The 16,236-nt window shown below is 40.5% G+C and overlaps 1 protein-coding gene across 4 annotated transcripts in view; it reads left to right on the top strand.

The window, feature by feature from the left end:
• The window catches only part of NUP93 (nucleoporin 93), a 76,130-nt gene that overhangs the window by 1,600 nt on the left and 58,294 nt on the right, over positions 1 to 16,236 (top strand). For 3 of the 4 annotated variants that reach the window (XM_041459032.1, XM_041459034.1, XM_041459036.1), the window contains exons 2-3: positions 3,836 to 4,049; positions 4,574 to 4,691. In XM_041459032.1, coding sequence (XP_041314966.1) covers positions 3,871 to 4,049; positions 4,574 to 4,691 — 297 coding nt within the window. In that variant the 5' untranslated portion in view covers positions 3,836 to 3,870. Of the gene's footprint in view, positions 1 to 2,122; positions 2,141 to 3,835; positions 4,050 to 4,573; positions 4,692 to 16,236 lie in introns of those variants that run through there. The other variant, XM_041459035.1, reaches the window with a different exon arrangement.

Genomic DNA, 16,236 nt, shown 5'->3' with positions numbered 1-16,236 from the left:
CTCTCTGGGATCAGAAGAAGATTTGGACTTTTGCATATCTACCTACAAATCAGATGAAGAAGAAAATTTGCAGGACTGAAAGCCTTTCTGTAGGAGGCAGAGGAACATTAATGGATCAGTGGTAGAAGAAACAATAGTATTGTTTCAAAGGTTGTTGTGTGATCTATTCAGGATTTTCCTGCACCTGCCTTTTGTTGCAGGGGGAGCAGGCTGTTGTACCGGATGGGGTACCAAATATAGCTTGAAGCTTTTAGGTATTTTGAAGGTGGCCTGTTGTGATTTTATCTGGGTTTAGTGTAGTTAGGGTGTGGCAGCTTTCCCTTTAGGTTTGATAAACATTATTGTGTTTTACGGACAAGGGGATGGTGTGCTGAAAATGTGCAGCAGATATTTGGGTTGTACAATTGTCCACCTGCTCTTTCATTATCATCTCTGTGTTTCTTAATCAGTTCCCCTGTCTCTAGCATGGAGATTACGTTGCTGACTTGTTCTCTGAAATGTCTGGATGTCTGCCTATGCCATGTGAGAGCTGGGTATTATTGCTGCTGCTCAGACAGAATTCCCCAGGCCTGCAAAATGCACCTTTTACTTATTCATGTTTAGCTTAGTAGACAGAAGCTGCTCCACTCTCTGTAGCAGCCCAGGCTTGGAGCCTGTCAAAAAAAGCACTCTTTACCTCAGATCTTGGCTGTAGGAAGTAGAGCATTGCTGGCTTGCTCTCACCACTTGTGCTCTTGTGTTTTGTTTCCACAAGAAGCTGATCCTGACTCATCAGACTGGGTCTCTTGAGCACTTTGAGGTGGGAGTCTCTTTGAGAAGCCAACACTTGATTTCTTCCTTTTTCTTTCCTGTTTTGAAGAATCTTTCTTTTATGGAATTCTTGCTTCATCAGCTACTCTGAATGTAGTGGGTGAAGCTTTCCTTCTCCTGTGACATTTTCCTTTCTTTTTCCCAGAGCACTGGAAAAACATAATTTTTTTACTGTTTCTCAAAGTTAATTGTTTAGTTGACACAAAGCCTGTCAATGTGTGAAGTACAGCAGATACTTGCATATGCATTGGAGTATTTCAGCTTTGTGTATTTCTGAATCAAGTACAGTAAAATGTTCATCGTGGCCATATTTGAAGTAGAATAGCTACAGTTTTCTTCCTAAGATAGCACTGTAGTGCTCTTGAGGAGTTTTTAGTGGTTTTTAGGTAAGAAATAATCAACTAAAATCAGTCTGAATAGCTTTAAGAAACCTGTCTTCTTTTCTGTTTTTTTTGTCACTTAAACTTAGTCAGTTTGTACAATATGTAGTGCTTATGTGGGGGTTTAAATTTTGGGGAAATTAAACTGGGGTTTAATGGAATCCTGGTCTAATGCAGCAACTTCTATTGATAAGTCATCAAAGTTGTTTTACAGAAGAGCTTTTTCAGTCCTGGCTTTTAGCCCAAGGTCAGTCTGGTTTCACTGAAGTTAATACAATTTCTGAAATATTTTCCTTCTCTTAGTTGTTGGTTGTTGCTCCTTCCCCAGCCAGACATGAAAATCTGCCATCACTGTGCTCGTTGCTGTGGAAGCAGTTTCCATCTTGCACAGCAGCATGAAGAGTCAGACTGCAGATTCTTGAATGCAGTAAATTCTGTCAGGGTGGAGACAAAGTTGTTTGTGCTGTTATGAATATATGAATATTCAGTCTAAATGTCTGAATTCTGTCACTTAGTAAAAGCTGTTTAGTCTTCACTCTCTGAGTTTTGAGATGTTGCTTCCAGTGCTTGGTTATAATCACAGGTACTTTAACTTGCTCCAGAATAACCAGTTTATTCCATATTTGCTGAATTGGATTCAGTCTCACAGAGTTGCTGCAATTGTCCTACACAGGCAAACTTATGTGACAGACCTTACATGGTATTAACAGGGTGTGTGCAGGTAAAAAGTGCAGGTTTGGGTGCAGGTCTGTAGCACTGATTTTTCGTGCTTTTGGTTTCAGCAGTCTGAGAAGTTGGTGCTTCTTACACTCCCAGCTTTTTATCTTGGTAATGAAAAGAGGAAGTGGACCAGATCACATCAAATCAAGCTGATGTCTGTGTTGTTCTCACAGTCACTGCTCCTGGAGGATCTCATCAGTCTTTGAATGTGCAGGAGTGTGGCTGTTCTGGTCAGTGTCTGCCAACAGAGGCTGTTCCTGGCAGGGGTGCATCTGAGTTACTGCAAGTAAACACAGGGAAGATGTTCCGTACTGCATTGCAGGGCATGAAACTGCTTATTTCCACCCTCCTCCTCCCTGTTCCACTCCATCTGGGTGGCACACTGCTCTGTTCAAACAGATCCGGTCTCTGCTATCTCACCTGATTAACAAGTCATTGTAAATACAATCATTCTCTCCCCCAGCTTTCTTGAAGTGTGTGGGGAGTGCTTGTGAAATTCTCCATTCCTGGATGCTGCTGTTAGGGTTTGTCCTGGCACCCAGGCAGGAGGATTTCTCTCTCAAACTGCGTATGTCTGAATGAATCATCATGCAGTGCTTTTAAATCATTTGTCCAGACAGAGGAAAGAGCTGCTGCTGGTAATAGTACTTGGGAATGGTGGTGAGACTGAGAATGTGAGGAATGTTCAAATTCTGTTGTAAAATTTCTTTGGTATGGTTGAAGAGTACAAAGAAATACTTTAATTGCAGGCTATTGTTGATTTGTAAAAAACCCTCTTTTCTTTTTTAGGGGGCTTCCTTGAACTAGATACTCCTCACTGATTTTACTTTTGAGTAAATGATAAACAGTTGGAGTTAATGCTTGACATCTGGTTTCTCTTATTTCATCCCAGGCCCTCTGGTTTTGGGTGCAAAAGCTGTGGGAGAGGGACTGTACTGAAGATTTCCATCTCTGTAGCACCATTCAGCACCACAGATTTCTGTGATATTCTGTGGCTTTACAGAGATGCCTGATGCTTATTGTAGCTGGTTTAGCTGCAAACCATGATTTGGTGTGTGAAATTGAGGTTTGGGTTTTGTATTTTGTTAATGTGGACACCATTGTAGCTACATGTCTTTTTCCATAGTGATCCCAAGCACGTGTGCTTTCATCCTTTCTGTAAAAATAACAGGCTCCATTCTGAATTTGGAATGGCATGATGCATTTAATGCATCTTCTGTTACATTGCCTTGTGCTTTAACTTCTTTAATTATTCTGTCACTGAGTCAATGCAAGGAATTCTCACACTGGTAAAACTTCCTGCAGGCCTTGAATTTAGACACAGGTCTTCTAAACTGGAAGAACATGAACTTATTTCTTTTGGTTGGGGGTTACTGACATATGGAGCAACACATTTTAACAGCCAGCTAATTATGGCTGTCTGTGTGCATCTATAGCTCAACTATTTTGCTACTAATTTAACTTCATGTTTATATATGTTTTCAGCCCACATATATTCCTATGCTTGCACATGTGTGCATCTTTCTTCATAATATATAAGAATATAGAATCATAGAATGGGAAGGAACCCATAAGGATCACTGGGTCCAGCGCTCCAAGCAATCTGCTTATATGTGTATGCAAGTAGTTTATAGCTAAATAAACACCAAATTCTTCACAGGAACTTCTCTGCTTTCACCCTCCTTTGTTTTAAGGCAAAATATGAACTGTGATATGACATCTACATCCCACTTCTGACAGGTCCATAGACTGTAGTCTTGCAAGGGAAAGCTCTCTGAGACCACTTGAAAAGATTTCCTTGATGTTTAATGCCTGGGGAGGATAGACAGTATATCCTGTTTGAGAAGATCTGCTCTTGCTGGTCTGTGACCCCACAGGTGTAGAAACTTTATAGCTGAGCAAGAATTTTCCCTTTTCCCCTGAAGGTTTCTGTGTGTCTCGAGCGAAACCTGCGGCCGAGATGGACACGGACGGCTTTGGAGAGCTGCTGCAGCAGGCGGAGCAGCTGGCAGCCGAGACCGAGGGGATCTCGGAGCTCCCGCACGTGGAACGCAACCTGCAGGAGATCCAGCAGGCCGGGGAGCGCCTGCGCTCCCGCACCCTGACCCGCACCTCGCAGGAGACCGCCGATGTGAAGGCGTGAGTACGGGGCTGCGCCGGGACCCCGCACGCGGGCTGGGAGCTGTGTGTGCCTTTGGTGTCCAGCGTGGGGAGTCCTGCTGGGACAAACAGCACAGCTGCAAAGCTCGTGCTTTGTTTTTTTTCTTCCGACCTTTCTCCTGCTTCTAAAAAACAACAGGATAGTTGAAGGATTTATCTGAGGAGCTGCTGTTCTTGATTTTTGACATTAAAGCCAAGAAGTGCGGTACCTTCTTCTGGCTGCTGCTGAAGATGTTTACCAACACGGTGTACATTTTTTTGTGTTTGGGAGGACTTGGCATCTGTGCAGCACTGCAGTGGAGCAGCAGAAAGACTTCAGCAGGGCTGGGGTGTTTACATAGACACGTAGGGCTGTTCAAAGTTTGGTTCTGTGCAGTTTTTGTAACACATCTGGGAGCACTGTCTGTACATGGCAAGCTGACCTAAATATTGGCAGTGAGTCTGGGTTTAGAGTTCTGTCTGTTCAATACTAATTTCATATCTGTACAATTTCTTCCTTATAGATCGGTTCTTCTTGGGTCTAGAGGGCTTGATATATCCCACATTTCTCAGAGACTTGAGAGTCTAAGTGCAGCCACTACATTTGAGCCTCTTGAACCTGTGAAGGACACTGACATCCAGGTAGGGAAACTTCTGACATGTGAATTACACTGCCCTTGCCACTGCCATTCCTGTGTTGTGGTGCAGAGCTGTTTTAAGGCTTCTGTGGAGATCGTCTTGCTCTCTGTTTAATTCACTGGCTAGAGGAAATGTAGAGAGGAGATGCTGCTTTCAATGCTGAAGGAGGTTTGAGTTAGCCATGAGAAGCAGCATTAAGTACCAAGATAACAGAAGTATTTTAAGTTCCAAATTCTTACTGAAGTCAAGAGGAACTAGGTACATACCTACTCCCTTTGTGGACCTGTCTCTGTTGGCCTTGCAAGCCTAAATTGCACAGGGATACCTCTCTCATAGTTTTGAAACCTTTTTTATGTCTGATTGGAAAAACACTTGGAACCACTTTTGAGGCAGTTTTGAGATTGGAATAGGGGGCATTTAAGTCAACAATCAAAAGAGGTGAGTATAGCTTTTTTTCTTTCACTGTATCACAGATGTCATACCCTTGTCTTGGTGATAGACTGAATTTGCTGTGGTTCAAGTGCTTTACCAGATGATTTTATCTTGTAAAGTTTCCTGTAAATTTTCTCTGAGTGTCTTAGAAATTATCATGACCCATCTAGTTTTGCTTTCTGATCATTGCTTGCCCTTGTAGAATATCTTCATGATGAAACCTGCAACATTCATTACTCAGTTAAGAGCTATAGTAGAATGATGTTGTGGGTTGCATTGAAGGTAACAGTCTGAATTACTGGTTAATCATTTTGAAGCTCATCTTTTCTCTCCTTTCTGGCAGATGGCTCACTCATAAGGGTCAGAAGAGTTGTAATCTCTTCTTTCTTTTTTTGCAGAAGTAGTATGCTAAACTACTTAACTTCAGGAGGGGAAGTGAGGCATGTGAAATTACCCCATTTTATGTATGCTTTAGTTTCGCATTTGGTGCCACCCATTTTGGGTGCAGGGCCCTTAGTTGAATCTCATGCTAGTGTTAGGAGCCCTGTGGTCTCCTGTCTTCAGGCAGACTTACTTAACCCCAGTTTTCTAAGGCCTCTCTTTCACTCAAGACTAGTACTCTCTGGAGACTTTATATGTTGCCTGATCATCGAGTGAGAGCTCTAAACCGCTGGCATTGTTCACTTTGTGTCTTTTCTCATTTTATCCCTTTGCCCCAATTTCTGATGTTATTGTCTTTCTAACTGGTGAACTTAAACTTGGTACATGTCTTTCTTGACCTCATTCTGTCTAGATTTTTTTCAACAACTCTTGCCTCTTTTTCGTTTTTCCTTTTTCATTTGTTTTTTTTTTGATTTCTACAGTTTTTCTTTTCTGTTGTAAGAAGAATTTTATTGTAGATTCTCAATCCCAGAAGCAGTAGAGCGCTTGACCCTTTGGAGCTGAGATTTGTGGCACATGAGAAAATGGATATGATTGCATAATAATAATATTTTTTATTATTGCTGATTACCTAACTAAAATACAAAGTTTTTCTTCTTTCTTAATTATACCAGATCTCAAGGCCTTATTTGAAATGATGATTCTGGTATGTTCTGATAGTGATCTTGGTATGTTTTCTTATCTCTAGTACCTTTTTTTAGTTGCTCTTGTCAATATTTGAATGTATCCTCCTGTTCAGGAAAAGGTCCAAATTTAACATAAAACCAGTGATTAATTGCAAATCACTGTGTGTAGATGGCCAAATCAGCCAATGCAATTCAGTGCTTTCTTCAGGAAAGCAGCTAAAAAGTACAAATGAGAAACAGGATTAAAATCAATCATTTAAATCGAAGTTCCATGTTTGCTCTGTTGAATCATGATTAACACTAGTGATTTAATCACTGATCATTTCAGCTACTCATCTCTGAGGCCTAATAAATTGTGTGCTTTGAATCTTACATTTTTTTTTGCAGGCCACGTGCAGAAAACAATCATAGTCCATTAGCTAAAAGTGATTTTCAAGGGGAAGGGTGGCAAGGGGCTCCACTTCAGATGATCTTGGAGGCACATGAGCCAAGTGTCAGTTTTAAATGTTTTGTCCCTGCTTGTTTTTGCAGTTAGTGGGTGCAAGGATTTATGTCTTGCAGAACGTCATCCTCTGCTCTGAGGATGTTTGCAGTCACATTTCTGGCTGGTGTCAGCTGTGGTCTGTACCTGAAAGTTACTTGCTTGGAATATGGACAAGTCTCTGTACCTATCTGTAGGTTCTGGTATGCAGTCATCAACTCTTTTAGAATAGTTTTTATTAAGTTTTGCTAGTTATGTAAGAGGATCTTTGTGTTAGACATTGCTGATAGTCCTCTAATTATCGCTGTTAATCAAGAAAGTCTTAAAATTATTTGATGCTTTAGATAAAGATGTGCTACAAAAGTTTCTTTTTCTATGTTACTTTTTCTTACACCTCCTGATGATTGTTGGGATTTCTTTTCCTTTTTCCTAGATAGTTTGTTAAGTCTTCTTCAGATGTGTTGTGTTTGTTTTGGGTCAGATGAAGCCATCCCTGTGCACTGTGTAGAATCCTTCCTCCATAGTCTGTTCCCATTTTATCTGGTAGGCAGTGTGCAGAGGGATATAAGGGAGGGGTCTGCTTTATTTCTTTACAGGACTTCACTGTTCCTCTGCTGTTACTCAGTGTTTACACAGGTATACTGGTAAACTTTAATTCTGTGGATTGAGAAGGCCTGTTCTCTTCTGCATCAAGCCCTCAGCCTGTGCCTCTGGCATTATCATTACTCTTTTTAACCAGCAAAAACTTCTCCACATATTCATAATGAACTTGGTCCACACTTTATTATCAGTGTTGTAGGCTCAACTGTCCTTCCTCAGACCTGTCTTTTCCTGATGCTCAACACAGACTCACAGCCCTGTGTAGTTTGCAGCAAGTTTATTTGGCCTGAAATCCCATCTGAAACTTGTCATTTGTAGATTCTTTAACACTTCAATTAGTCTTGTCTGTGTAGTTCCTCATATCTGTCCCTTAATCTTCAGTTTGAGCACGTATCAATTCATAAACACTTTACAGCATCATTTGCCAAAGAGATTTTTTGGGGGTAAGTGCCTGAGACTGGAGGTGTGTGCCCTCTTCCCACTGAAGAGCTGGTGGGGCTGCATTGGCGCAGCCTCTGTGCACCACTGCACAGCAGAAGGTGGTGGGTATGGGCACTTGTGCCAGAGGCACAGACCTATTGCTTACTTTTGTGTGGAGGCTACAAATATAATTAAATTTTTATTGTATAAATTTTAGGGTTCTGCTGACTTTTAAGTTCTAGCAAAGCTCTTACAGCATGAAAGTACTCTTTAGACTTTCTGCCATGTGTTCCCACGTCACTCCTTTGCATCTAGAGATCTCTCTGGCAGTTTGCTTGAGCTTTCCCTGCATTCTTACCTAAAGCATTCATTTATTGTCTCTGTTCCTTCTTCCACTGCAGTCTGTTCTAGCAGCCTTGGGAGGCCAGCACAGAGAGATATGCTAGAATCTAATCTCTCAAATGATGGCAATCAGCACTGCAGAAGGAGAATGCCAGGAAATACCCTATTTCTTATGTGGAGAGTAAAACAGCAAGAAAAATCAGAGGGGAGCATCCTAGGGCATGAAGTCCCAGGATGCTGGTGCAAGACATTCAGGAAGTGTTAAGAGAATCTAGGAATTCACCTTAATAGAAGTCTCAGCTTGGGTTAACAAGCAGGAGGGACTTTCTGTACAGAACCTCTTTAAATGGTGCTCTATAGTGCTGACTAAAAAGTGCACCAAATTGCAGCTCAATTAATTATCTGAATTATTTATCAGTTGTAAAATGTAGATTGCTTGCACATAAAAGGGTTGTGAGTCCAGGAAATGTCTCCCACTAGAGCAGTAGGCCGGGAAGATTATGTAAAAGATTCTAGGCTTGCCATTAAATTATAAGAATTTGTATTTTTCCTCTCTCATTTCAAAGTTTATGTTATTAAATTGCACGCAGAACATCAAGCACTTCTTGCAGTAAATCCATTTTACAATAATTCTTATGTCAGGAGTTTATAAAGATCAAGATTTTTCTAAATTGTCAAAATGCCCTATTTTGGCAAAATCTTTCCAAAACTGAATGTATTAGTCAAGTGCTTCTTGATCTCATATTTAACATGTATTTATGTGCTTGGGTCTTTTTGTTTGTTTCTTTTTGGCTTTTAAAAATCCAAGGTAAGTCTTGATCATGCAAATCTGTATCGCAAAGCTGGGTTATGGGAATATAAAGATAACATTGCCATTCTGTTCAGAAAAGGTATTTCTTCACTCTTCCACAGATGCAAACTATGATGTCCTCTTCTAATGAGCACTGTCATAGCAGATCCTCTCTCAGGTTGCAGTAATGGCAGCCAGAGGAATTATTCCAAAACTGTGGGTGGGCTGTGCTCTTGTAATATGTGAGGTGGGACCTGGCCCCTGCACTTGTCCTGTTTGTTTTATGTGTGGAGGTCAGAGAGAGATTCAGTGCTGCTCTTTCAAACTGATTGTTGGGGTACCAGAAGGAATTAGTTGCTGGATCAAGGCCTGATTTCTTCCTGCTAAGATCATTTGACTGTTACAATGTATGTTATGCTTTACTGTGGGCTTTGTATTTTGAACATGTCACTGGGCTTGATACTAGATTTGGTGCCCTCTATGTTTGTTTGGAAAAATAAAAGCCCAGAGTCATGGTGGTAATTTTAAAAAATGGTTTTGCTCTCATTTTTCTGGCTCAGTCCAGGTCTGTGCAGATTTGTGAGATGAATACTAGGAGGAGACACAAGCTCTCCTTGCATGCATTGCTTATCTGCTTAGAAAGTTTGAGGTGAAGGGCCAGCTCCATTACAGTGAAGGAAAATTTCGTTGAATTATCTCATTTGTACAAGTTTCACCTTGGCCTTCTGACCTAGGCACAACTGAAATGAAAGGTTGCATACTAGGGTTTGGTCTTGATTTCTGGGTGTGGATATTCAGAGTATTGACTGAGTAGCTCTCTGGAGGCCCAGATACAGAAATAAGAGCTTTTATCTAAATGAGGGCAGAGGGTTAGATTGAAATCTCTCTGAGTGGCATGAGAGACAGACTGAAATTAAGTATCTGGGGTATTTTGAAGCTTTTCAAAGTACTTTAAATAGGTTTTGTATCAAAGGTAGGTTTAACTTCCACTTTAGTGTTGATAGAATCTGGGTCCCAGGATGCTCTCCCCAGCCCTGTATGTTCTGTTTGTGTGTATATATGTGTATGACTCGTAATTTAAAAATTCTTACCCTGACATCAGGTGCTGCAAGGGTGCATTGTTCAACAATTGAGCTCTTACTGCTATTTTATGTTGCCATTTGTGATATACTTTGTGGTATCTGCTAGAATAATACCAAAGCCTGTGGTAATCTACTAGAGTGTAACTAAAATCAGAGTTTATAAATGGAAATGCTGACACAACCTTAAAGGGCCAACCTCAAGTGCTGTTCACCATCCATTGTTTGCATTAGCTTAGCTTGAAAATGCATTTTTCCTTTTGCAGATTTTGTCCTTTCTCATTTGCCAGACATTGATTTCTCCCCCCGCCCCCAAGTCCTTCAGTTCTAATGGAGCTTGAAATTAAGGTGGCTTTATTTTTCTGTCGCTTCCTTGTTCACCCTAATCAATGATGCCAGCACAGCTGTGTGGGCCTTTTAACCATTGCAGAGCCATGATGGTGAATGCAAGAGGACAACCTTTGACCTTGGTTTTTTTCGGGTTGGTCATTAGCTGGTGGTTTCTTTGCATTGCTGCAGTCCAAATGAAAAATACTATTTTGTGCAATAGTATTCGGAATTCTTCAAAAACTGTAGAAATGTTTGGCTCCAAAAATACCTCTCTTCAAAGGTTCTTAGAAGTCATTTTTTAGTCCTCCCTTCACTAGTGCATGCTACTATCAAGCCCTGCTGTCTTCTTTGCCTAGGTTGTCTCACTGATTGCATTCAGGATTTTAGCCTTAATGTATACATTTAGGTGTGTAAATCAGGAATATAAATGTCCTGGTAATTAAATGTGGCCAGAGGCCGTTTGCACACAATTGAAGAAAGCGGTGGTGGGGAATGAATGAGTATTTTGACTCACAGCAAATGGAGCCAAGGGATGTGGGCCTAGGAAATACAAATTACAGAAACTTCCTCAGCTCATCTCTGCTGTGTTTGATGTCTCCTTCTAAGTAATGTGTAACAATTCTACATGGACTGCAGCCTGCCTGTGCTCTCTGCTGGGTGACATGGCTTGGGCTCCCAGGCCTGGCAAAGCAGCCAGGGGCTCAGTGTCCTGTCTGCCACCTCCCTGACACTGCCAGCCTCCCCGGGCCCCTCTGAATGAGCAGACTGGCCCAGAGCCTCCCAAGGCCTGTGCTGATTAAAGGATGCCCTGGCAAGTACCAAGCTGTGTGTAGGTTGGGATGTGACTAGGATTTCTAGTGCAGGCTTCTCTATTTTACAGCCAGCTTGGGGTTTTGGGGTCTGTTTTGGTTTTAAGTTAAAAGGAATAAAACCCAACAAAACCAAAACACCCCCTTCTTTTGGCATTAGGTAGGTGAGTGAATAATACTGTAGGGAAAAAAAAGGAGGAAAGGAGAAAAAAAAAAAAGCCCAAAACATTGGGATTTTTTTTTGCTTGTCACTTTCTCCCTCATGTTTGTAATTTACATCTAAGCAGCAATTCTCTCTAGTTTTCATTACTGCTTTAGTGGCATGGTTTAGTGCAGTTTTATATGACACTGGCCTTATTAACCTTGAAAACAAATATGCACATCCCCAAAAAACCCAAACCATGGTGCCTTTAATAGAATAGTAGAATACTCAGGTGTTTCATTAGTTGGCCAAATTACAGTAATTCAGTAAATATTCTGATAGTGAATTATTTTAAATTTTGTTTATTTGCTTGGTTGCTTGCTAATTGGAGTAGTTATGTGGTGATCTTCCAGTTCGTTGTGGTTCTGATCATGGATTCCTAACCTTAAGGGGTTGGGAACAGGGAGAGAAGATATATGATCTGCTTTTCTCTTTCTTCGTGGGTAAATAAGAGGGTAGGAAAGATATTTCAGAACTTTATGCTAATGCAAGGTCATGAGATGGAAAAATTTGGAGCTGCTTCTAGTAGCTGTATTTATTGATCTATTTAAATTCTGCTGTGTCCTGGCACATTTCACATTTCCTGTCTGTTTAATCCAAATATGTTCTTTGCATCTCAAATCGGGACAACTGCAAACTCTTAATAAATGTTTTTGTAACAGATACTTCAGACATTAAACATACCAGATTTTGAGTCTTAACACTTGACTTCATTCCTCCTCCCCTGTTTTTCTTCTTTTGCCATGTAGCTCTGTCCTTGTTTGAAAATGGTTCCAATTTCTAATTAAATGTTAACTTGTATTCCTGTGAAGGAGCAGATACAGTATGTAAAGACAGTTTGGACATCACATATCCAAAATGCAACCTCTCCTGTGCTGAGGTGTAGGCATCTTCACTTCTCTTGGTAGCAGTGCTGGATCTTTTCATAGCTGGAACTCAGGAGCAAACCTGGGTGTGAGGATCTGAGCCAGAAGTTCCCCAACACCCTGCTTGTAGCAATGTTACTACTGCAAGAAGTACTGTGGGATCATTAATGACTCCAGGATCTGTGTTGCATCTGACCAGGAGAGTGTCATTTCTGGCAGTGTGGTACCTCTTAGTGTCATGCTGTCCCATTAATTTAGTGCTTGCTGTGGGCTTGTGTTGGCTACTGACCTAGGCTGTGAGTGCTCAGCATGTGCAAATGAACTGTTGGAATTGGTGTTTTCATGGTGCAGGAAAAATTTAGTAGAATGGTTTTTTCTCTGCATTTATACAGATTGGTGAGAAGAAACAAGGCTGAGATGCAACCTGGCAATTTGCCCCCTCCTCATATCATGTGATAGAGCACTTACTTGGATTAAAGAAATGGTTTTATTATTTATTAGAGGCTCAAATGTACCTTTTGCAAAGCATAACTCCCGTTTTGTTTTGTTCCCGTTTTGTTTTGTAATATTTTTTAAACCATTACAAATAATGCATAGACCTTACAGGAGAGGATTTGGAGTTTTCCAGTACCTTTATTATAGCTCTGAAATGAAAGATTTGCAGGACTGTGCTGGAATTTCAAAGTGGAACTGATTATACACAGAAGTGAACCTGGTTCATCTATGTTGCCATTTTAAGGGAAAAAAAAAAGTTGTCAAAAGTTAACAAGAAGATAAATGAGATTTCTCATATATGAACAACATTTTGTATAGTAGGAGTATAAGACCATAATTTGGAGGAAGGGGTAATTTTTTTTTACATATTTATTTTTAAAGGAGTCCAGTTTTCTCACTGGACCTTGGTATGACCTTCTAGTGCCTCTGTGGAAATTGGAAATGGAAACTTCTGGCTTTGGGAAGCTCTGCTCACAGCCATACAGAGATGTTGAGGGGACTTCTCACTGATGGCAGAAGCTTTCAGTCCCAGTGTTGCAGTGGGTTAATGGAGTAGAGTTAAGCCAAAAGTGTGGGATTGCAAAATTAACATCTACCTATTTAAATCAATATGGCTTTTTAACTCTTCTGAAAAAGAGGAGAAAGAGACTGAAGTTTCCCAAGCGCAGTAGGTAAAAAAGAATTTTGATCTTCAGCAAACTTGTCTGAAATGAGACAAGAGGGGCTTGGAGCTGACCTGTAAGAGAGATGAAGTTAACTTTCTCCTGAGCTATTGTTTCTGTGGGGTTTTTTTGCTAGTCTTTATTACATGAGCATTGTCTTGGCCATTTTTCTCAACTAATCCCTCATGGTGCTGTGAGCAAATCGCTCTTCCACAGGGGAAATCTGTATTGTGAGTAGGCCAAACTCTATTGCTGAACTCCTGTGGTCACAAACAGCATAAAACCCTGGACACTCTGTTTCCAGTGAGGCAGTTCATCAAATTTATTAGGAAAAGCAGCAGCTGCTGCAGCTCTAAACTCCCTCCCCTCCTCTCAAGCTCCCCTCATTTACTCAAAGCCTCTTGAAAGTGTTACTGGACTGATGAATTCCACTGGGGTTTATTACTGAACCATTTGTGTAATTTGGCAATCTGGGAAAGGCTAACAGGTATATTGTTGTGCATGCCCTCCTCTCCCCTGTCATAATTAGTCAGTTTGACTCCACATCCAAAATCTTAATCCTAGGCATTATCAAGCTTTGGTTTAACACAGTCACTAAGAAGTGTGACAACTGTTTATCAGTGACTGGGCATCAAACTCTGGGTGTGCTTAAGCTTCCCCATACAGAACAGCAGCCTGAAAATTTGGCAGTTCGCAGAAGAAATGTTTGGGTTGTGTGCAGGGATGGTTTTTAACTTTTCTTTTTGAGGTCAAAATGAAATTCTTATTCCTGCCAAGATATGTTCCTGAAAGAAAGTTGAAGCCTTTTGAAGTAGAACTAAGGATACATGCATTTGTTTAGCTTATTTAGATTTTTGGCAAAACTTCTGTTCTCACTGTCCCCTGTTTTCTTTCCTATCCTTTATTTCTCATCTTTCTTCCACTCTCTTTTTTTCCTTTCTTACTCTGCTTGTGTTCATTCTCTTTGCTTTTCTACTTTGAATTCATGTATTACCTCCTCCCAGGACTTTTACTCAAGTCTCTGCTTTGACACTATTTTGGGTGCAAAAGAGTTATTTGTTTACTTTGAGCTAAAATATTAAACTGCTCAAACAAAAGGCAATTACTGTGAGATGTCTCATTGGTTTTCCATGCATGTGGAAATGACTGAAGGAAGCTTAGGGAGATGAGTTGGAAATTTTCTATACCGTTTCATTATTTGTATCTCAGTAAGCATGCAAGATGCATGGTACTCCACAGAAGTACCAAAATGCTTGTGCAGCATTATGAGCCACAGCTAACAGAGGATCTTTTAAATTAATTGGAACAGCATGCTTGATTGTTGCTTGGTAAAAATGGCTTGAGAAGGTTGGAGAGATTTAGTTTTAAAATAACTTAATAGAGGGATGAAATATCATGTTGCTAGGTGGTGTGACTGCAGAGGAAGTCTCTGTGGACTATACTTTTCAAGCATCAATTTCTGGATTATGTGTTATCTTCAGTGCCTACTGTGGGATGGAGAGGGAGAGAGGTTTTGTCATGTGTGGTGTTTTTGAGGGACCAAATGGGGGGTTTGCCAGTGTCACACGAGTGCTGCTCAAAGACAGTGGTAAACACCTCAGTGCTTTGTTTCAGTTTCAGCAGCTTTATTAAACCTTTTTGAATCTTTCAGTTGGCTATCCTAGGCTTGATTCAGGGATATGGGATTAACTGATAGTAAAGTTGTCATGGTTGATTTCTTAGATTACATTTGGGACAGATCTGTTTGCTTGCCTTTACATGCTTATGTTCAGCACCAGATTACTGAGATGAGAAACACTGACAGAGATGTTCATGGGGATATCAACTTGCTTTTTTAGGCTTCACCATGTTCCTTAGTATTAGAGTCTGGTTATCCTGAAGCACGAGGAATAATATTTCTTTCCACAATTTCAGTGTTAAACTCAGCTCTAGGTACTGTCAATATTGATACACGTACTGAGTCAGTTCTTAATCCCATTATGGCTTTGGCCTTGCCATCTTCCTGTGGCAGTAAACTCCACAATCCAATTACAGATTATGTTAAAATTTATTTCCTATTATTGGTTTTCAGCTTGGCATCATTTACACAGACATTGTTTTCTTTTGTTCAGACCTGTACCAACTGGATTTCAAGATCTGCCCTTTCTAGAACACTTATTTCACTTAAAGTACCAGCTCTTACTTGGTTCCTTTTTTTAATGTTACTCATCCCAAAAGTGTTCCCAGACCATGTCACATGCATCTGACAATTCCCTGAGTATGTCCTGCAGTTTCTCTTTTGAGGGTGTCTGTCCAGCTTACGCAGTGTTGTTGATAACACCAGTTTGTTTGGTTTTTCTGATAATGATGTTTGGTGTAGCCAAACTCGGTGTGAAGGGCAGAAGTAGTAACCTGTGAGGGATTTGCTTTTAATCTCAGATAAATGGGAGTGCATAGGTGGGAATATTGTACAGCATCATGACAAATCCTTATCTCTAAACACAAGTCAGTAGGATTCTTTGGGCCAGATTCTAATGTATGAGAAAAGAAATTTCTGAAGAGAATGGGGGAGGAAATGCAGAAGGAAAGAAAACAAATCACATTTCAAATAGATGATAAAACCTGTGTGTTATCTCCAGATCCTCTGAGCAGTAATTGATTTTGCCTGCTATGGTTACCATACAGTAACTCTGAAACATTATTTTTTTCCTGCCCAAAGGCTTGTAGCAGAAAATGGCATATTTAAATCCTTTTACTCTGTCTGTTAAGTAGATACAAAATCCTGAAGGTTTTAATGAATGTGAAATAAGTGCTAATACAGTAGTCAAAAGACTTGCCATTGTTTTGACTAAATGAGGCTGTGACCATCTTTAGGCTGTAGTGAAAGCTGAATGCTGGAAGCTGAATGCAGAGATCTATCTCACTGTGGAATTACACATTTGAACTCTGTACTCTGGTTTGTTTTCATTTGTTTCTCATAGATCTAACCCTGCT

Source organism: Pyrgilauda ruficollis, unplaced genomic scaffold (genome assembly GCF_017590135.1).
Source record: "Pyrgilauda ruficollis isolate IOZ18807 unplaced genomic scaffold, ASM1759013v1 scaffold13, whole genome shotgun sequence".
Taxonomy (NCBI): domain Eukaryota; kingdom Metazoa; phylum Chordata; class Aves; order Passeriformes; family Passeridae; genus Pyrgilauda; species Pyrgilauda ruficollis.
Note: the sequence above shows the minus strand (reverse complement) of the source record. Positions and strands in the feature narration are given on the sequence as shown.